At 46.5% G+C, this 22,855-nt stretch overlaps 1 protein-coding gene across 2 annotated transcripts in view; it reads left to right on the forward strand.

Moving 5' to 3' along the window:
• KNTC1 (kinetochore associated 1) overlaps positions 1-22,855 on the forward strand; it is a 2,501,313-nt gene that overhangs the window by 996,028 nt on the left and 1,482,430 nt on the right. For both annotated transcript variants that reach the window (XM_069619627.1, XM_069619628.1), the window contains exon 36: positions 349-521. In XM_069619627.1, coding sequence (XP_069475728.1) covers positions 349-521 — 173 coding nt within the window. The remainder of the gene's footprint in view (positions 1-348; positions 522-22,855) is intronic.

A 22,855-nucleotide genomic window follows, 5' to 3' on the forward strand; every position in this document is an offset into this window, starting at 1 on the left:
CATTTTGGTGGCCTAAGCTATTAGGCTTCATCGCATACAGTTTAATGTATATGTGTGCGAATATGATGTATAGATGGATACTGTATTAAATTAATGCTTTTGTAATGCATTATTTTTTGTATTTGATCTCAAAGTCCTATAACTGGTGTAATTCTTGCTGTTAGGTTCCCCTTTTTTGATATTGAGGCCTCTTTTTGTGACGCTCTAAATTTGAACTGTTCATTTTTGATGGACAATGGGGCCAATGCTTTTGCTCTAGGAATGCATCATTTTTCTGAATGCCCTGTGTAAAATGGGCTCATTCTCTTCCTATCTTTCCTTTCTAATTTGCTCATGTGTTTTCATCAGGGATGCTTATGAAAATCACAGCAATGAAGCTACCGGTCAGCTGCTTTTTGCTATTGCTTACACTCTGTGCCAGAAGTTGGAAACAAATGGTTGCATGTTAATACCTCCAGGGATGAATCTTCCTAACATTATATACCAGTTGGCAAGTCAAGCAGCTTCGATATGCAGCTCAGGTAATATACCATGTTTCCTACATACCAAAGATCCATTGTTTGCTTGTTAAGATCTGCAACATCAGTCTTAAAGTTGGGTGCCAGAATGGTTTGCATTTTTTTAATTTGGGTACAATTGGTGTACATGAAATGGCGTAGTTAGGCTTACATTTCACAAGTGACCTCTTCCACGCTTTTCTCTGCAGAGCTTGCTCAGTTCTATTTTGATTGGTGCCATATTTTCACACTATTGAAAAGAAATTAATGATTATGCTAAGATAAATATGTGAAAAGCTAGTGTTTGGAGGAGTTCTGCCTCCCCTCAAATGTTATGGTTATGGTTTTGTTGATAATATTGCAGCAGAAAATGCATTTTCTCATATCCTGCAGGATGTCTTTCAACTGAATTGGTGTTGCAAAGATTGTTGTGGGGAAGTCTTCAGTTGTTTGGTGGTAATACATTGGTATCCCCTGATGTTGGGCAACATTTCTCTAAAGGCAACTTTCTCTCTATAATTGTGTACCCCCCAAAGTTTTGCTTTTGTTTCAGCATCCTGACCTGACTGTTACCAGTGGAGCACAGCCTTCAGCTGCGGTCCCCTGGGCTTTCGCTCCTTGTTACGGGGAAACAGACATGTCCTTCAGGCTGTTAGTAGTGAGAACATGTATTTCTCTTAGTCTTACGACTTTATTGACACTTTTGGTAACATTTTATATTGTGTAAAATACCACGCAATGGGTTCCTTGTGTTTTCTGGCCCTAGACATCCACAAAGGAATTTCTGGTGACTGGACAATGTGCCTAGGAATGGACTGGTGGCAGCAGAATTTTTATTTTAGTAACTTTTTGCCAAGCCATACTGCACTTACCACGGGTGGCTCATGAATGTGGCTAGTGTCTGTCATGGCCGTGCCTTTGTCTATTCCTTTGGCCATTGTGTCCTTCTCTCTGGTCTTTGTGACCCGGACATCCTTATTTGGGCATGCATTTTCCCATGAAAGCTGCTTCTTTCGCAGGCTACTGCAGGCCATCTGTGTGGGTACCTAGGAAGTGGGTTGGGACTGTCTGAATGTCTGGTGTGCACGAGGGCATGAGAGCCACAGTGGTCCCTGATTTGACCACTGCTGGCGTGCAGGAGTGGGGCCGATCTCTTCATTGGCCATCCAGGTGCGAGCACTCGCCGGACTTGTGGATCTGAGGAGGGGTCCTGAATGCAGTCCAAAAGATCAGCAACAGGTCAGAATCCATCTGTGGATGGAGCCAAGTATTCGGAAGAGCCGAACAGAACAAAGTTCTATCGACAGACGTGCTGAAGACGGGTGTCACCCTGAGCCTGCTGCTGTTCCGGTAGAGTGCTGCTTTGCGCTTGATCTCAGAAGACCTGCAAAGGTGCTTTGAACCTTTTGGAGTGGTGGGAATAATCACTCTCCGCCTCCTGGTTGCCCTGCAAAAGAGTTTGTTAGGAAGTGTTATTGGGCCATCCAGTGGATTGGCCAGCTCGAACCTTGGCACCTGTGCATCGAGTTTTGCTACAAGATTTTGGGGATTCCTAGCATGCACTGCATAGCACATTTTCACTGAATGTTCAGATGCTTAAGGCCGCGAGAGACAAGGTTGCATCAGACCGTGAGACTTGGGTGCCCCTGCGTCACTGTACGACAGTCACGGCCGCTGAAGGCATGTTTCCCACGTTCCTACTTGTGTCCTGAGACCAGCTGCATCAGTGTTTTCCTTTTTCTTCAACCGAGGCGAGAGACATCGCTTCTATTGCAAACCAGACGCACAGCGCACGTGCACTTTGAAGCTGAACTGAGGACAGAAAATTGAACCGTTGGTGACCCTATCCAGACATGCCAAGTGTGGAGCAAAGCCGACCTAAGGGTGGTGAGTACTGAAACCACTTACCAGTGGCCCTTTGTTCATCCATTGCATTTAACGCACAGAAGATCTCTTGTGGGTCCACTCTTTGGCTTGGTTATCCGCCATTTTCTCAAGTCCTCTGCAAGTTGGGAATAGCTTTGTTCATCGCAGCAGATTGGGCCGGACTTATAAAGTTGGCATTGTCCATCTCTGAAAATTGTCTATGCTATTTACGATTGCCTGCCCTTTTCCTTTACAGTTATTGGCGGAGTTTAGAACTTTACGCCATTGACACCAGTAACTGTATACATTTTGCAAAGTGTGTTGTTTGAGTGGTGTATTTACCGTGCATTCGTTTTTACCTTGTGTTTATTCTTGGGTCTAATAAATTGTATATTTTCGTATAAATCTGTCTAATGGTAATCATTGGTGTTTTACTGTTTGCTCATCAAATACCTCTGATCATCCTCACTCCTCCTGAGATTTAGCCTTGACGGCTTTCCAAGCTACCATGAATTGGTCTGGCTTTTTTTCTCAGAAGTGTCCCCTGTTTCACTAACAAGAGTGGCCTCCTAAACCTCTGTTGAGCAGAGTTTAGAAATCCATTTTAACACCTATTCTACCAGATTGATGTCTGGTGATGACTGTTGCAAGGGAACCATTCCTTTTATCGCAGCACTTGCAGCCATAATGCACTGATGCAGAGGTGCATAAGCTCATCCATGTAACTCTCTCTACAGCACTCCTGAAAGTAAATTTGTCTGTCCAGGGGTAGGAAATGCATGTATACATCATCCACAAATCCAGAAATCTCATACACCCTCTGATCATAAATCATCTCCCACAAAGGTTTGTTGGTTTTTGTAGGTGATTTTACATGTACTATATGGAACAAGCCAATACATGTGGGCATGCCCATACTCCTCTATGAACTGGGAAACCTATGTAGAACCTAACAAATGGGAATGTTCTAGGGTGGTAATTTATTTCAAAACACACAGAAACCAGAGCATTGAGTTAGTACATATCTGCTGTATTACTGTTACCAGATACTTCGAAGACAGAAATTAAGTTATACAGAAATTAAAGCATCACTATTTTATAATAAAATGTCCTGGGGTGCAAGAAAGCATCTAATAGCACATGGCTATGAACATGTCTACAGAAAACAAAGAAAGGACACTCATATATATTAAACAAAGCATATTTATACTTCTTAGCATGAAGAAATCCAATGATTTTTAAACATCTCATGTTGCCGTTCAACGAAATAGCGGGAGAATGTTGCTAGATATAAAAATGCTGTTTTAGAGGCACTTTTATATGGAGGGTCAATGTCCGCCTTAAGCTTGAATGTCTATGGTGCTGTATTAAGGTGAGAATGTGGACCTTTCGGTGAAGGGGGTCAATCAAATCGCCCTTTTCCGGACCTGGGCTTCACTGGTAGAGAACCTATCTATAAAAAATCACGGCCAAAATTGGAATCCTTTTGAATAGGAGTTATAACTTAAACTAATGTTACTTAATCTGTCAGGTAGTGCTTATGGTTGCCTTCTCAATCTGCCTTTTTCTGGATACAAATGACATAAAGTGAAAAATAAAGATTTCTGACTCACCATGGTGAAATATGTAAGCGGGAATCTCATGGATTACCTAGATAAAGCTCTATAGTCCATGGTAGGTTGAAAGACTTGCTATTGTCACATGCCTTTTAATTCTTCGCCTTTTCACAAACAGATAGGAAATGTGCAGCAGCAAAAAATTATTCCAAACCACGTTTGAACGTGCGCTTACAAGGAGAGGATTGCTGTTTTAAAACTGAAAAGGACTTTTGAAGTGAAGTCTTGGATGTGCATGTGCTTAAACTAAGAACATTAATAATTATTAAAAAATGTGCCCATCACCAATGTGAGAGTCTAAAATATCGTTCCAGGGGAAAGAACAGAAAATACCTGTCACTTGTCTGCTATGGAGATCTGGGATGTCTCTATCCCTGTAACAAGCACGAAAACAAAGATCAAACAGGATTTGAATGGAATGTTTTAAAACACACAAGCCTGTGCCTCTGAGGAAAAGGGATAATGAAGTGTCAACTCACTTAGCATGGCTACCATCAATGCCCAGTTAATACCACCAGGTCAGTGCCTGGCAAGTGCCTTTACAATGCCGATAGAAAAGCCCAAACTGTTGACATAGCCAATGCTTTTTTTTTTACCCGTTTCCCTCTGGACTACTCGGGCGCTATCCCATCTAGGCATCTGCAACTCAGAGGCTATTTATTTAATGGTTATTATTGGAGACGTGAGCCATCTAAAAGGTGAGCCCAGCAGGTAAGCTTTTAACTTCAAAATTTTAACTTGGGGGGGGGGGGGGGGGGGGGTCTACTGATATTGCCTTGGCAGTCTTTTGTCTTCGGCCTCTGTTTCCTGTTGCCACAGTCACGTTCAAGATACTTTTCTCATCTCTATTTGCGTACTTTTCAAGTTTAAAAGTGAGTAAATAAACTGCTCTCCAAGTTGGGAAATTTGACAGGTTTTTGCTGTCTGGGACCTGGGTTGGGCGTCAAAGCAGAATGTTTGCTGCTTCAAATAAAGAGTGCTTTAGCTCTGCCAAGCCGATGCCTGGAGCCGCCCATGGAGCACGCCTGCAGGTTGTCAGTCAGGAAGCTCGATGTGATGCGTGTGAGCTGAAACAGCTGACCTGCATTGAAGGAGAAATAACAGCGTTTGGCACACTGCTTATGGCTGCCACATAACGTGAGCTCAGCATGTAACGTTGTCACCTGGAGTAGTGTCACAATGGCAAAATAAATACGTGTGGCAAGTTCAGATCCAGACTGGGGAAGCTATGCATGTGTCTAATTGTATGTCTATGCTGCTGTCGTCACTTTAAAGCTCTACTTGCAGATGTGCCGTAAAGTAGGTGAATATAAAGGATTTCCATGAACATTAACATTTCTGGTACCGAGATAAACAACTTCTAATTTTCTGGATTACAGACTCTATTAAGTTTTAATTTTCCACCGTATATAGCATGCCATAAGGTAGTACAAATAGTTGTTAGGGAGAATTCTCTGTAAAGGCTAATTTCCCAAACCTAGTGAGTCCCCCAGCAGCTTTGCTGGATTTTTGGGGTTTATTTTTTTTCTCCTGCTAAGAGTGAGACTCTTTCTCCTACTCTTAGACATGATTTGAGGTGGCCCTTTGACTTTGTATGTGTTTTATGGACTATGGGGTCCTTTACCCCATAGGGCTTCATGTGTTTTTGGTATGTGGGTTACACAGCACCCTCCGTGCAGTAACCCAAGGGTGTCATAGTGACCCCCAAACATAGACTCCATACCCTGGGACTGACTACTGTCTCCCAGGGCATGTAAAGTCACTATTGGCTTTACTAGTCTTAAATTGTGAACAGAACCAGTACAAACCATCATTTCGAAGGGATTGTTTCCTCCGACGTATTCCTTATCTATGATATTTGTATCTCCAGCTTGCTGGCCTCGGAATTTTTGTTTCCCAGTAGAGGGCGCTGTGCGTCAACGTCCATCGAGTAGGTGTTCCTCGACAGCCACCGTATCGAAGCCGACGTCATCATGCCTATAAATGGCCACGCGCAGCGTCAGTTGCTCAGTTCCGTTTTGCCGCGCTTCGTGTGCCTCGGAATACCGTTGCTCAGTTCGTCAGTCGAAATATATTCATATTTCCTCGGAAAAACCGACTCGTACTCGATGGCTTCCTCCTCCGACCCGACGACTCCTCGGTCCGGTTTCAAAAAATGCCGAGACTCTGGGAAGAAAATGTTGTTGACGGAGCCTCACAGGATCTGTTTGTGGTGTCTGGGAATCGAACAGCAGTGTTCGGAGTGTGAGGAATGCCTATCCATGACGGCGAAAGCCTTGAAGGAGCATAAGGGGAAGCTCGAGAGAGGTAAGTCAGTTTTAACTTCCTCGAAAGTTTCCACGGTAGAGTCGAGACATTTGTCTCCTCACCGTCGAAAGCATTCTCGGTCTAGGTCTCGAAGTGGCTCCCACCACTCGTCGAGGTCTAGACACTCAAAAAAGAGACATAGAAGATCTCCTTTGTCGTCTTCTAGTTCCCCAGAAAGAGTAAATTGCCCCACAAAACACAGCCTCTCAGGCTGAGTGGGAGGAATTCAGAAAAAAGATGCTAAGCGTCTTCGAGAAAGCGGCCTCGACCCCCTCGAAGTCAGCTGAGGGTGATACCCCGGGTGAAAAGCCCAAAAAATCTAAACGCCGCGAGTCGAAGCACCCGGCGAAAGAGTCGACCCGAAAGCGCCATGAGCCATCGGGAAGTAAAGCATCTTCGACGCCATCGTCGAAAGCCCCTTCGAAGCATAGATCGGCGCCATCAACGCCGTTATCGAAGGGTTCTTCGACGCATCCGTCGATCGAGTCGACGTCGACGCCGATAAAAGAAAAAGCCACGGCTACTCCACAGCCAACGGTTACACCGAGAGCCTCCGACACGACGTTGAGAACGTTGTCGACATCCTCGAGCAGGATTCCGATCCTCTCGAGTTCTTCGAGGCCTCTTCCAGTTTTCTCGACGCTTTTGGCGGCGCCTTCGAGGATTTTTACATCGGCGTCCACAACATCGACCTTTTCAAGGCCACTGATGATGGCTCCCTCTACTTTAGAGATGGGTTTTATACCATTTCACAGGCCAGAGCATCCTCCCTTAACTTCAATTTATGAAGAAAGGGAAGATTCTGATCAAGAAAGGCCTTTTGGACTGCAGAGGACCACATCACCTGAACCAGAGACTTTTGCCTCTGAGGAAAGAAGGTTGAAAGACCTTCAGGATGCATTACAGGAAGCAAGTGGCCTAGACACTTCCCCAGAAGTGGAATTTGTCAAACCAGACCGAGGGGAACATGCTGAAACCCCTTATAGAACCCTAATGTCAAGGATTATGGAGTTCATGGGTTGGTCTGCGCCTTCACCTGTTTTTCAACAGGATGACCTCACAGATATTCTGGATAAAGGTCCACAGGAGGATCCTGTGGTTCCCTTTCATTCTGCTTTACAAAGAAAGGTTTTAACTAACTGGGAAACTCCTGAAGTTGTCCCTGCGGTTAACAAGAAGTTGTCAGCGAAATATAGGGTATCTGCTGCTGACCCTGAATACCTATCTAAGCACCCTACTCCAGAGAGTCTGGTGGTCCAGGCTGCAACTTCCATCTTCATCAGGCAATACATCTGCATACCCCACTGCTCCATAGGATAGGGATGATAAAAAATATGATGCCGTGGCTAAGAAAGTCTTTTCGGCCTGTAGCATGGCTTTAAAATCTATTAATGCGACTTGTACGCTCGCTAGGTTCAGCCACACTCTTTGGGAGTGTGCTTCATCAGCGGCTGACTGCCTCCAGGAAGGAGAGGAAAGGGACGCATTTTTAAATATCATCAGAGATGGTAAAGATGCAATGTGTGAGTCCCTTCAAACTGGCATTGATTCTGCTGACAGTATCAGCAGGGCCATGGCGGCAAGTACCACAATCCGCAGGCATGCGTGGTTGAGAAAGTCCGGCTTTGCTTCTGACGTACAGGCCAGACTTTTAAATATGCCGTTTGACGGCTCTCTGTTTGGTAAAAAGGCGGATGACAGTTTGGAAAAACTGCAAACATCTAAAACAGCAGCCAAGTCACTAGGAGCTGCAATCCGCCAAACTAATTTTCATCCCTCAGGATCCTCTTGGAGAGGAAGGTCCTTTCGCTGTCATTCCTCATATGGAAGAGGCAGAGGACAGCCGGCTCAAAGAGGCCAAGGAAAATTTACCCGTGGTGGACGGGGTAAAGAAAAGAAAGCTGCAGGAGCCGCTTTACCTTCGGCAACTGCATCAGCCGCTCCCAAACCACTCTGAGGTCTCCCATCACAAGACACCTGTAGGGGGCAGGTTAACTCACCATCTGACAGAATGGCAGGCTATTACGTCAGATGCTTGGGCATTGGAGACAGTTGCCCAAGGTAACTGCCTGCCTTTTCTACGCATCCCTCAGAGCCATCCACCGGGGAACAGCTCTCTGAAAGTGCCGGATCCGCTCCTCTTGCAGGAAATTGTAGACCTGCTAGAGAAAGGTGCCATAGAACCGGTACCTGTAGCGGACAGGAACAAGGGCTGGTACTCCCCCTACTATCTCATACCAAAGAAAGACGGAGGACTGAGACCCATCCTGGACTTACGAGAATTGAAGTCAAGGGCAAGTTCAAGATGGTAACTCTCTCTCAGATCCTTCAGGCCCTCCAGCTTCAGGACTGGTTGGTATCTCTGGACCTTCAGGATGCTTATTTCCATGTGCCAATCCATCCCAAGCACAGGAAGTACCTGAGGTTCGTAATTGGCAACTCTCATTATCATTTTTGAGTTCTGCCATTTGGGCTGACCTCCGCCCCGAGGGTCTTCACCAAGCTAATGTCGGTTGTGGCTGCAAGTCTAAGGAGGGAAGGGATTCACGTCTACCCCTACCTGGACGATTGGTTGATCAGAGCAGTTTCTTCGGAACAAGCTCGGATCCAACTAGATTATGTCTGCCACTTCCTTCACAAGCTGGGCTTCTCCCTCAATTTAAAGAAGTCACAGATGATACCATCACAGAGACTCCAGTTCATTGGAGCAGTCCTGGGAAAAGCCTCGCCACCAGAGGTGAGGGCTCAAGATATTCTGCAGATGGTCACCAGGTTTCAAAATGCCCAACGTCTCCCAGCCTACGACTTTTTGAGGTTGCTAGGCCTCATGGCATCCTGCATCTCCCTTGTGCCAGAGGCTCACCTGAGAATGAGATCACTTTAGTGGGCACTGAGGACTCAGTGGTCACAATCCTCAGGGAGGATGACAGATCTCCTCCGGATTCCGGACAAGGTAGCCCACGACCTTCAATGGTGGGCCTCTCCAGAGAACATCTTGAAAGGAGAACTGTTTTGGCAACCATGGCCGGAGATAACAGTAGTCAGACGCCTCACTCATGGGGTGGGGAGCCCATGCCAACGACTTGACCATCAGCGGTCGTTGGTCACAATCGGAGTCCAGACTACACATCAACCTGTTGGAGCTGAGAGCCATCAGACTGGCACTGAAGGCTTTTCTGCCATCTGTACGGGGGAGAAACGTCCTGATAATGACGGACAATACAGTGGCCATGCACTACCTCAAACAAAAGAGGAGGCGTAGGGTCACTGCCACTGTGCAGAGAGGCGATGCAGCTCTGGTTTTGGGCAATTCAGGAAGGAATCTCTCTATCGGCAATTCACCTAGCCGGAGAGAAGAACTTGACAGCGGAAGCTCTGAGCAGGCAGAACACAGTCTCCCACGAGTGGGAGATAGCTCATGAAGTCCTTCAAGAGATCTTCGCCCTTTGGGGAACCCCTCAAGTGGATCTGTTCGCCACCAGTATCAACAGGATGTGCGACAGATTTTGCTCAAGGAAATTTCCCCCGAGAGGAGCTCTAGGAGACGCGTTCGTAGTGGACTGGGAGTTCCCACTTCTGTACGCGTTTCCTCCGGTCCCTGTCATTCCTCAAATGATCAGGAGGTTGAGAAGGTTTCGGAAGACCATGATCCTAATTGCCCCGGATTGGGCCAGGAGAACGTGGTACCCGGACCTTCTGGACATGTCCATCCATCCTCCAATTCGTCTACCGTACAGAGAGGATCTTCTCTCGCAGAAGGGAGGTCAGGTTCTCCATCCAGCCATCACGACCCTCAACCTTCACGCTTGGTATCTGAAAGGTTGAGGTACAAGGATTGGGACCTTCCAGATGACGTCATGGAGGTGTTACTTTCGGCCAGAAGGCCAGCAACTAAAACTCTATACCGCTGCCGTTGGAATAAATTTTGCAGCTGGTGCAGAGAAAAGAATATCGAACCCTTTTCATGTGGTACACCAACAGTGTTATCCTTCTTACTTTATTTGGCAAATTCAGGCCTTCAAGTTGGCACTATTAAGGGCTATCTCGCAGCGCTATCGATCTTTAAGCGCTCTGCAGAGGAGCCATCGTATTTCAATATTCCATTGGTAATACAATACCTGAAAGGTCTAACTAATGTTTACCCTCCAAGACCATTCCTTATGGGACTTAAATCTAGTTTTAAACTTCCTAAAGGGTGCTCCTTTTGAACCACTCCACTCTTGTTCATTGAAGTTTCTCACCCTCAAAACGGTTTTATTGGTAGCATCAACATCTGCTAGAAGGGTTAGCGAGATACAAGCCCTATCTTGTAAACCTCCTCATACAATTTTTCACAAGGACAAAGTCGTTCTACAGGTGAAGCCCAAGTTCCTCCAAAAGGTAGTTTCCGAATTTCACATTACTCAGAAGATTACTTTACCTTCATTCTATCCTCCCCATCCGGGGAAAGAGGAAGAGAGACTACACAGGCTGGACCCTAAGCGAGCCTTGAGTTTTTATATCAGTAGACTTGCTAAAAGTAGACAAGCAGACCAACTTTGTAGGTTACGCAGGACATAAATTGGGATTACCAATAACCAAACAAACCATCTCCAGATGGATTATTTTAGCCATTCTGGAATGCTACAAACTGGCAGGGAAAGAGCCCCCTCAAAATCTAAGGGCTCATTCGACCAGGGGTATCGCAGCCTCCTCAGCTCTTCAAAGAGGGGTACCAATTAGAGACATATGTGCGGCTGCCACATGGTCGTCCACACATACCTTTACCAAATTTTATAGCCTGGATTCCTCCTCTAGTCAAGAGACTACATTTAGCAAAGCTGTGTTACACTCTGTTCATTCTTAAAGAGTAATATGGCATCCCTTACTCCCGCCTCCCGCCTCCAATCACATACCACTGCTATGGGAGTCTATCATAGATAAGAATACGTCGGAGGAAACCATCCCTTCGAAGAACAAGTTACTTCTTTCGAAGGGATGTTCCTTCGACGTATTCCTTATCGCCCCTCCCATCCATCCCCGCAGTAACATTTCCCTTGTGGTTGCTGCTTACGCTTCTTCAAGGGTAGTAACCATTCATGCAATAACTACCTTACTCTACAAAACGGAACTGAGCAACGGACGCTGCGCGTGGCCATTTATAGGCATGATGACGTTGGCGTCGATACGGTGGCTGTCGAGGAACACCTACTCGACGGACGTCGACGCACAGCGCCCTCTACTGGGAAAACTTTTTTCCCAGGCCAGCAAGCTGGAGATACAAATATCATAGATAAGGAATACGTCGGAGTAACATCCCATCGAAAGAACGTTACCAGGTAAGAAGTAACTTGTTCATTGAGGATGTACTGGTCGGGGCAATTCGATTGCCCCGTGGTCTGTTGTTCGAGGGGGCACTGTCCAGTCCCCCCCGACCGAGTTTTGGCTGGTGGCAATGTATACTACTTTTTATATTCGACCTCAAATATATTCCTATGGGATTTTCCCATTGTTGGAGGCTACCACTTTTTAATATAGCCTCTAACATACCGCCGGTTTATTAAATTAATATAAATTCACTGGTTGGTAATTTTTGCCGAAACTCGGTTCCAAAATGGCGTTTGTGTTTGCTTCTGTGACTCCAACCCAAGTCGAGCCCTTTGTTCCACTTTTTGGTGGGCTTCTCCACAGAAGCCTCCAAAAGTGGTGCCACTCTGTCTGGGTACCACAGGGGATGTGGGAGGGGGTTTAGGCACCCTGGACTGAGTTGCCTCGGCAACTCCAGTCGCACTCTGGTGTGATTGGCTCAGTGGTGAGCCGCCCGGCTTACCACTTAGCATGTTTGAGTGACAGCTAGGACTGATGAATGGGGGTTTTCTGCATAAAAGCAGGGCTTTGGGGACTGGAACTTCAGACGTCACCACCGGACCAAAGAATCTGAAAAGGGAGAAGCTGAGCCGACCTGCAACGACACCACCGGTGGAGCCCTGCTGAACCGTCTCACCACTTTTCCCGACGACAGAGGAGATCTTCAATCCGAAGAGTCTTCTTCTTTTGACTGGTGGGGATAACCAGTTTGCACGCCTTTTCGCCTTCCCGGATCATCTCGTGGCTGCCTTGCCTGTGCCAAGCACCCCGGCAACCGGGATACCACGTTTTCTCCACTACCGTGAATAAAAGGGTAGTACCTTTTAACCGGAGAACTCCGCGGCTGGTTTCTTCCCTGGCAGTACAACCACCTTCAGCCTTCCTCCACGTCGAGATCATCTCTTCCTCTGGATGACGCCGTGACTTGCAACCGCTGCCAGGAAAAACTGCCCCCGCTGGAGGATCCTCTCCACTTTAAAGGTACTGTGTCCGCCTGGCCTCCCTCGCAACGGTCTGTGTGGGGTGACTCTTAAAGCCCCAACTTACCACTTGGGTTGGCCCTAGGCTGACTAACTGAACTTTTCTAAACTGAACTGATTCCTTTCTGAACTCTCTGCAAGACTCTACAAAGCCTTTTAAACTTTGTGACCTTGGGCACAGTGGTGTTCTACTCTCTCCAAGAGGGAGCCTGGCCTCTGAACTTTTTGCTCACAAGTAGACTTTGACTTTCCTGCCTTGCTAAGTGCCTCTGAAGGATTGTGTTGTGTGCTGTTCCTAAATGTCTGCCTTTTCCCTCCCTTTTTCTTAAACTTTTTGGAATGCCGTCTTTAGTTAAGCGCTCACCTCTTTCTGGAAATAAGTGGTGTTAACTAAGACTTGTCTAATAAGGAAATAGGGATGTATATATACTAATAGTGACTGTGTTTTTGAACTTGCTTATAATAATAGTGCTGGAGTGTTTCTAAGTGTGTCTTTAAATAAATAAGTATATTCTTTGTTACCAAAGCTCTGGTCAGTGTTTGCTTGTGCTACTGTATTTTGGGTACCTGTCTTGTATACTCTATATACTGTCTAACCCTTCTTGAGAGAAGCCTGGCTGCTCAGCCACAGCTACCAGGTAAATCTGGGTGGTACAGAGTGCTACCAGTTGGGTTTACTGCCAACACCTGTAGTCTTAAGCCTTTTTCAGTGGTCCCTAAGGGAACTGCACAGGTTTCTGCCTAACAATAGTCAAATATGGAACAAGCCTCTGTTCACCAGACTGTGGTTTAGCTCTTCGTATCTAACTCTGGAGACCCATTTGAGGTCTCTTAAATTAGACAAGGCTCTATGATTCTTTGGGCAAGTCAGCTTCATTTTTTTTGGGTTCCCTGCAGTCATTTCCCTGAAACCTTGCACGCCAATCAATCCTCATTGCCTTCCACCATATGTTTGATGTACTTGCTGTTGAAGAAATTGGACCTCTGGTCTGTGATGAATCCAGTGAATTTCTCCCTTCTCCCCAAGGGGAGCCAACCATTTGGGTCTAGGGAAGGGAGTCTGCTATTTGGGTCTAGGGAGGTGAGTCTGCTATGCCCAACCTGCCATAGGGGTCTGGGCAAGCAGGATCTCGCTGAGGGTGGTGACTCGCGCCCCCCCCCCCCTCTCGCTTCGCTGGGGACAATGAATTCGCAGGTGAGAAGATTTTTACCTCTCCCTTAACACCAAAATGATTGGATACATAGGGGCTGCTGACCACACCTTGCTGCCAGAAACCTAGAATCAATGGTGTTAAATCTCTCGTTGCTGAGACCCTTTCCTGCAAGGAGCGAGCCAGCTGCTTGGAGGGAACCAGCCGCTACAGAAGGCTCAACCTGAGAAACGCCACGCATATCTGAATATTGTGTTGTAGTGCCAAGCCAGTCACAAGAGGCAGAACCACGTTTTATACGTGGTGGGCAGTGGAACCTCCCAGCCCGGGGAACACTGCCGGATCAAGGCAAGCGCATAGCCCAAATTACCCTGCTCTCCAGAGGCGCAAGACCAAACCGCTGCAGGTGCGGCACATTGGCATGCACAATTCGCAGCACCTGAACGAAGCACCTCAAAAGTAGTACGGATGACCCGAGAAGCACGATTCTGCAGTTAGTGGGGCAGCCCCATCCCCTGACAGATGAATCAGAAAAGCAGGTATGCGGTTAGGACAGAGGAGAGCAGCAGAAGGGGTGAGCTTGAATCAAAGACCCTGCAAGGGGGTACCAGAAACCTTCGAGAAATAAACACCCAGACGAGGTGAACCCTGAATAAAGACCCTGTGAGTGTGCACCAGAAAACTGATGTCACGGAGCACTTTGTGCCCCATTTATATCACTATCCCATCCAGACCTGAGGCAGTCAGCAGTGAGGATCCTCGATGCCAAGCTGCACAGCACCCCCTGCTCGAAGAAGTACGTTTCTAAGATCGGCTAATGGCAGGAATTCATATCTAAAATGAGGAATCTGTGGGAGGAACATCCATCAGAAAGATAATTACCGTTAAGTAACTTGTTCTTCTCGGATTAAGTTACGTTTTCTTGATCAGGGTCAGGTCATCGGGTAGCATATGTATGGTAAGAGTACAAGATTTATTTGTGTAAGACGTCCTGGCAAGTACCCTTGTTATTTTATAGGATGGGGAACCTTCATCATAGAAGCTGGGATAGGAGAGGCATTTGTTTTACTTAAATGAACTTGAGACCCTTGAAAACATATCTTCTGGTCCATCTCCTATGTCTGACCCATCACAATTCCCTTTGGGCAACATTTGCGTTTTCCACATAATTTCACCCACTCATTCCATGATCCTCCTTGTGTTATGGTAGGCTACCTGGGTAAAATTGACACAACTCTACATCTCGGTCTCTGTGGCAATGCGGTCTGCTGTCTTGTCTTGGCAACCATCACCAGATATGACCAAGAATCCCAATCCTTATTTACGCTTGCACAAACCTGTTTCCAGAAGAATGCAAGCTTCTACATAAGGATTGCCATTATCATAATGCATTTGCGAGAAATCCTTATACCCCACTTTCTTGCTTCATTGACAAGAAAGGAGTACATAGTCCTAGAATTTCTCATCAATTTATGAAAGCTTTGTCTGAACTTAAGGTTAAAGGACTGTCTTGCCAGAGAATACAAATATACAACCACTGTATTGCACTTGATGGCTCTTTGGTCCAATCCATGTTCAACTACTTGAACTTGTAATTCTGATTTACATTTCTAATGGATTGTGTCCTCCCACATAGTCTTCAACTCCTATATATGTTCGTGCGGCAGCAGATTACTGAAACTTTTCAATAGCAGGGGGTGCAATGCAGCATTAACATTGAAGATCCTGTGAACTCCTCATCTTTGGTGCTGTATGTAATGTCTGCATCTGTGTAAGCAGCCTGCACCTCTCCCCCGTGAATTGTGTTCCTTTTTTCGTATACTCTGTGCACTTATTGGAACGACTTTGCACCTCAAGTTTCTGAAGTACTCGAGGAAATCGACATTCCCGAAGCCATATGGCTTGAAACTGTATGAGGACTGCAATGTCATATTGTCAAACCGATCCCTACAGGATATGACTCTGGTGTATTGTGTCTGGTCATGAATCAACCGACTGCGGTTCGTGACAGTCGATGCAGAAGCCATTAAAAAAAGAGACCATCGAAAGCTGGCTCTCAGACAATCTTCGTACATATCTCCCAGTACTACTTCCTCGAACAAATAATAATTTGACGGTAAGGGCCCTGCATCGAACAAAAGATCCCCTGAAAGAGTTAACAAAAGACCAAAATACACAGGAGAAGGTCTCTCTTGAAGCGGCTCTCATCCTAGTCGTCTTCCAGGAAAAGGATGTATACACATTTTGACTCCTCGCCTGATAGTCCGGTACGGGTCCTGTTCAAGTGCACTTCGTAGGAAAATGAGAGAAATTCTGTAAACAAATGATTCAGGTGTTTGGTAAGGCAGCTCCCTCAGACTCTACCTCAGTGCCAAAAAAGAAAGGAAGGTGGAACGCACTGCACCGCAAAAGCCATCAGGGAATCTGAGAGATACTCAGGCCGTATGCCAAAAAACCCCGTCTTCAAGTCGTTGTTGAAGAAACTAGAAACGGCAAAGACAATATTGATCGGAACTCTTTCTGCATTCTTCAACTCTGCACCAACGCCCCTTTTATAGGGCCTGTCAACCAGTAAGCCAGAAAGGATTTTATAAGCTATTTTCAAGTTAATTTCAATGACGAGAATCGGTTATATGTGATCTTACTGTCCTCAATTACAGAGTGGTACATTTAATGGCGAACAAAATATGGAAAAACGCACTTTTAATTAATTAATTTGGTCGTCCCCACCAAAGCCAGTGTTTTTTTTACCCTTCTAACGCCACCCCAACCTGACCCATTTACCCCACTACCATTTATTTAATTCATGTTTTTCGGTGTTAGGGTCCACTGTGATAGTAAGCAGGCAATGTGCCAGGCACTCCAATCTTCATTGGACTACACTGACTTTAGGTAGGGAGATGGGCACAACCTCCGTAGTGCAGATATTCTCCTTGCTCAGGAACTCTGGTTTGCACTGGTTAAGGCAAGCTTATTGTACATGCCCTTTGGACCCGAGGCTAATGATAGTTTCAAGAAGATGTAATCCTCTAAAGCAGCAGCAAAATGCTTGGAAGCAGCAGTCTGACAACAGATACCCAATCGGCATCACAGAGTTGGAGTTGCAGGCCTTTTGACTGTTATCTTTAGCCAGAGGAAGATGACAAGCCCCTGGAAAGCAGGCACAACAAAGGTTTACAAAAACCTGCAAAATGTTGAGGTGAAAAAGCCACTTCGTCTACATCTTCCTCCTTCCCATCAGGTGCATCAGCAGCATGAAAACCGCTTTTAGGATTTCTCACACCATACTCCTGGGTTCTATGTGAAAAAAAAAAAAATCTTCTTTAAACTAATTTCACCGCATATATATGCGATATCTATCTTGTGGAATCTGCTTAGATCACATGCTATACATAGGCCGACATCTAGTGGAATCTGCAGAGTATTACAGTTGTTGTTTTTGAAACTCGAAAAGGGACGTCGACAGGGCGTGCCAGTAATATACTGTCCCTAGTGTGATGCCCAGTGTACCCATGGTTCTTCACGCGTCGAGGTCCCTCAGATTGTTTTTTTCTGCCATCGTGAGTGGTCGCATTAAGCAGAGTTCAATTTCGTCTAACGCCATTTGCTTCTGCAAAGTTTAAAGAAAGTTTCTCTTTCTGTCCTTTTACGCCCGACGCGTGTTCTCGACGCAGTGAAGAACAAGGAAAAGGACCAGCCTCCGTCAGATGAAGTCAACTTTCGACTGACCCCTTTCGGCCTTGGAAGGCCCAAAGGGCCTAGGCCCTTGCAGTAGGAAGAGTGGAGGGCGGTCATTATACAATGTGTTTTTCCTCCCCTTCCCCTTATTGCCTGGCTGCCTTCCCCAGACATGGATAAGGCAACCTTTAAATTCTGCCCAAATGGCAATAAAACATTTCTGTGCATCGACAAACACAGGGTCTGTAACACCTGTTTGAACCGCGACCACGACGAAGGGCACTGTAGAGCTTGTAAACTCTTTCGACCTAAGATCCGTAAGGATCGCAGAACGAAGCTCTGGACCCATCACGCCATGCAGGCCGAGGCGGCCATGGAGGGAGCCTCCAGTGACGGCAGCAACGCCGCCTTTTCGGAAGGCGAGGGTGACTGGGAACTGTCACGTTCACAAGTGCTAGCCCCCGACCCCGGGAGTCAGACCGGCGGCTCTGTTGTGGGGACTACACCTGGCGGCAAGAGGACTATATCTTCACACCACACTACTAAACACACAACCCGCAGCGATGTGTCGGCTCTGCCAGACAAACACCGAGATTCGGCATCTAGGGGCAGATCGGTGGATTCCCTGTCCTTGGGGCACTCCAAGTCATGTACGCCTCATGACAGGCCCCATAAGACTAAAGACGCCGCCCACAAAACTTACACAACCGAACGCCGAATGTTGGCTGGCGCGGCCAAGGTCCTTCCCAGTGCCGAGACTTGGTGCGTTTCGTCGAAACCGGCAGGGAAACCTAAAGATTCAGGGTTATCTCACCTGATTCAAAAGCATGTCCCAGAAACACTGATTAGAGGTTCTAATTCCAAAAAATCATAAGGACAAGCCCCGAAGGACCAAGATCCATAAAGAGAAGTCTTAGAGGGTGGAGGACACTGTAGGAAGAGTGTGTTCCACAACATGAGGGGGAGGGCCCATTAAGTCAAGCCCTACATAATAAAGATCCTACCCAAACACCTAGTGTACCTTATTATGCGGTCTTCCTCAGCTCTGCTAAGTGGTAATCAGAAGACATAGATAGTTATGTCTAGAATGTCTTACTTTGCAGACTTTTTTTAAAATAATCCTTATGCTTTGGAAACTTTTCAAAATACACCTCCAACTGATCAGGCCTCAAGCTCTCAGCCCAGGGCTTCCACTTTTCAACCCCTGTTTTCATCCCAACCTCCAACTAAAAGGTCTCACACTGTAGACCTTTATGACATGCACACAGATACAGAGGAAGATCAGGAGGAGGATGAGTACTATGACGGGGATGATGGTGATGATAATGACGACGAGTCAGAGGTTTACACTATAGACACTCCTATTCCACGAGACTCCCCATTAACTGATTCCCCTGTGGATAATCTGCCAGTCTTTAATGATCTATTAATCAAAGTAGCTGAGCACTTTGGAATTGAAACCCACGAAACACAGAAGTACAAGGATTTTGCAGAGGATATCATATGGGACAAAAAAGCTGCCTCCCAGTTTATACCCAGTTTATACCCATATTAAAGTCAGTTCAAAGGAGGATCCAACCCTCTCTTGAAACGCCCAATCAAACCAGGGCAGTCAATCCGATAGAAAAACTATTCCGGCCATCACCATCTGATCCATTATGTATGAGGACAGCTTAAACCAGATTCACTAGTAGTCGCAACTACCCGGAAGAGGGCGGGTACACCTCTAGCCTCTTTAGAAGCTCCCCCAGACAAGGAGAGCAAGAAGCTCTACACCTTGGGTAGAAGGGTGGCAACTTCTGCAGCGTACCAAGTTAGAATCGCAAACAATTCCACACGGTTGGCGAGCTAGGATTTCAATAAATGGGATGACATTTTGGCCTTTGGTGATTCTGCTCTGGATCCTCTACAAAGTAAACTTGCCCTTGTAGCAGCTGAAGCCAAAGCTACTGCCAGCAGTCTGCTAAAGAATAACCTCGATGCTGCAGACCATGCCGGACGCATAATTGCTGAAGGACCATTCTCAAGCGCCATGCTTGGCTTCGCCAGTCCGATTTTAAGGTGGAGACAAAGGCAACTTTGCTCAACATGCCAGTGGAACCAAATGTACTATTCGGCAAAGCAGTGGAGGATGCCCTAAAGTCAGCCAAAGGGGACTATGAAACTCTCAAATCTCTTGGCCAACTTACCAACAAGCAAACTGGGCAAGAGGCGGAAACAATTTTATCAATTTTCGCTGAAAAAGCTCCCAAAAAGGCTCGGGTCAAAACCAGAATTCTGCATGGAACAGCAAACCAACGTCAAGCGTACCAGGGCTTAGAGGCCAGCGCAGGGGCCGCAGCAGAGAGAGACCCTCCACTTCCAAAGATGAAGGAATGCCTCCCAAACAATGCCACCCCGCTACTGGTCTCCTCCCATGCCTCCCCAGTAGGGGAACGAATTTCAAACGTCACCCACGCATGGGAGGGAATAACCACGAACAAGTGGGTATTATCAACAGTAGCGGTAGGTTGTTGCGTAGAGCTCATAGGAACACCATCAAACCTCCCTCCGTGCCAAAGGAAAACATCAAAAGAGGAACAACTCATCTTAATAGAAGGTCAACGCGCTGCTCCTCAAATACGCCATCGAGATTGTGCCATACGCCGAGGTGAACAAGGGTATTTATTCAACATACTTCCTAGTAGCAAAGAAAGATCTGACTATGCGCCCAGTATTAGACTTGCGCCCTGCAATCACTTAAGTAAAGCCACAAAAGTTCTGCACAACAACACTACTACAAGAAGGTTATTCCCCTGCTAAAACGGGGATTGCATGGCAACATTGGATATGAAAGATGCCTATTTTCATATTTCAATTTTCCCAGCACACAGAAAACTCTTGCAGTTCAAAGTAGCAGACCAGCACTACCAATTCAAGGTGCTGCCCTTTGGAATAGCATCAGCTCCAAGGGTATTCACCAAGGTACTGGCAGTGGTGGCGGCGCACTTGCACATGGAGGCAATCCCAGTGTACCCCTATCTGGACAACTGGCTGATCACAGGAGAGACGCACCACCTTTGCAGACTAAACACGCCATGAACAATAGATCTTCTCTTCCAATTGGGCTTCTCGATAAAAGAGAAAAAATCAAGTCTGGTAACGAACACTTCAAAACAGTTCCTAGGAGCTGTATTGGGCTCAAGTACAGGCTTGGCCTTCCCTTCCATGGAAAGAGTGCATAACATGCTTCGGCAAATACCCCAGTATTAAGCCAGTCTCCAGTTAAGCGTACGCAAAGCTATGCGTTTGCTAGGCATGCTGCCATTGTGCATAAATCTAGTCCCAAGCGCACGTCTGCGCATGTGACCAATGCAGGAGTGGTTGGCGAAACAATGGTCTCAGGCAAGTGGTCAGTGGGACGATCTAGTATTCGTTTCGCCAACACTAGTACAGGGCCTACATGGTGGTCAAGAGAAAATCTGATAAAGGGAAAACCCTTCCAGGATCCGGAAGCGCAAGCGATTGCCACAACAGACGCGTTACTCTCCAGGTGCGGGGCTCACTATCTTCACCACACAGCACATGGCCTGTGGACCCAGTTCACCGCACATAACCATATCAACCTGCTGGAACTACTAGCAGTACTCAAAGCACTCTAAGCATGTGAGGTGCAACTGACAAACCAGTTGGTTCAAATTCTGATGGACAGCACAACTGCAATGTTCTACATCAACAAACAGGGGCACACACTCTCCAAGTCTGTCCAAGTTGGCACAGAAAATATGGAAATGTGCACTCAGACGAGGAATATCCCTATCCTCACAACACATTCCAGGGGTACTCAATACTCTAACAGACTCTCTGAGCAGAGATTCCCCTACCAGAGGAACACGAGTGGCAACTAGACTCAGGCGTCGTAGACCACATCTTCTCTCAATGGGGTTAACCCACAATAGACTTGTTCGCTACAGGAGAAAACAAGCAATGCCCAGATTTCGCGTCCAGGTTCCCCCAGCCAGACTCCAAGGGGAATGCCCTATGGATGACCTGGTCAGGGAAATTTGCTTACGCTTCACCACCCCCCCCCCACCCCGAACGCCACCCCCCTCGCCCGACACCATTAATGAGCAGGATAGTGAACAAGAAACATAGAACAGATTATGCTTATCCTAGTTGCTTCTATGTGGGCGAGACAACCATGGTATCCACATCTGCGCAAACTGGCGATGTGTGATCCCATCAAACTCCCATACCTAACCAACCTGTTAACCCAAAACGGGAGAACAATAGTACGCCCTCTACCACGCTCAATAAACTTGGCAGCATTGCTCCTTAAGTTATAGAGTTCGGTGACCTTAATTTACCACAGCGGTTTATGAATATCCTCAAGGAGACAAGAAAACCTAACACTAGACACTGTCATTTCGACAAACCCCATAGAATGTACTCTTTCACACATTCTCAATTATATGCCCCACTCGTTAGACTCTGGGTTAGTATTCAACTCTATAAAGGTCCACCTGGCGGCTTTATCAGCTTCTACCACCTCTCAAAGCAAGGTATCGTGGTGGAAGATTCCAGTCATTAAGGCATTCATGGAGGGAGTCGAGAGACTCCAGCTTCCTATTTCAAACCCACCACCAGGATGGGATATCAATGTAGGGCTAGCAAAGCTCATGGGGCCCCTATTCGAGCCTATGCACAAGTCAAGCTTTAAACACCTGACATACAACACCGCCTTCTTAGTGGCTATTACTTCCATAAGAAGAGTTAGTGAATTGTAAGCATTGTCAGTGCAGGACCCTTTTTTTATCATACATAAAGATAAATTGGTTTTGCGTACTCATCCTAGGTTCTCCCCTAAATTCATTTCTAAATTCCACGTGAACCAATTTATTGAGCTTCTGGCTTTCTTTCAGAGACCAACTAGCTCAGCTGAGGTAAAACTCCACACACTGGATGTGAGGAGGGCGGTCCTTTACTACGTAAACAAGACCAGACCGCTTAGGAAAACAGATCAACTGTTCTTCTCTGCCTGTTGTTATGGAGACAAAGACCGCATTTCTAAAAATGCCTTCTCCAAGAGCTCACTCCACAAGGAGCAGTCGAGCTACTCTGGACTTTATTGCAAATGTCCCCTTGGACTGCATTTGCAAAGCAGCTACTTGGAGCTCAGTACACACCTTTACTCAGCACTACTGCATTGACGCACATTCCAAGACAGATACACAGGACAAGCGGTTCTGAAACATCCATTTGCTGCTACTCCTCATGACCCACCGCCTTCTCCTAGCACTGCTTGCTAATCTATGCATAGCATGTGATCCAAGCAGATTCCACAAGCCTCAGAAGGGATACATTACTCACCGTGATCGTATTTCTGATGCTTGTATCTGCTTAGATTAACATGCACCCACCCTTCCTCCCCTGAG

Source organism: Ambystoma mexicanum, chromosome 10, assembly GCF_040938575.1.
Source record: "Ambystoma mexicanum isolate Mex_15411 chromosome 10, UKY_AmexF1_1, whole genome shotgun sequence".
In the NCBI taxonomy this organism is placed as follows: domain Eukaryota; kingdom Metazoa; phylum Chordata; class Amphibia; order Caudata; family Ambystomatidae; genus Ambystoma; species Ambystoma mexicanum.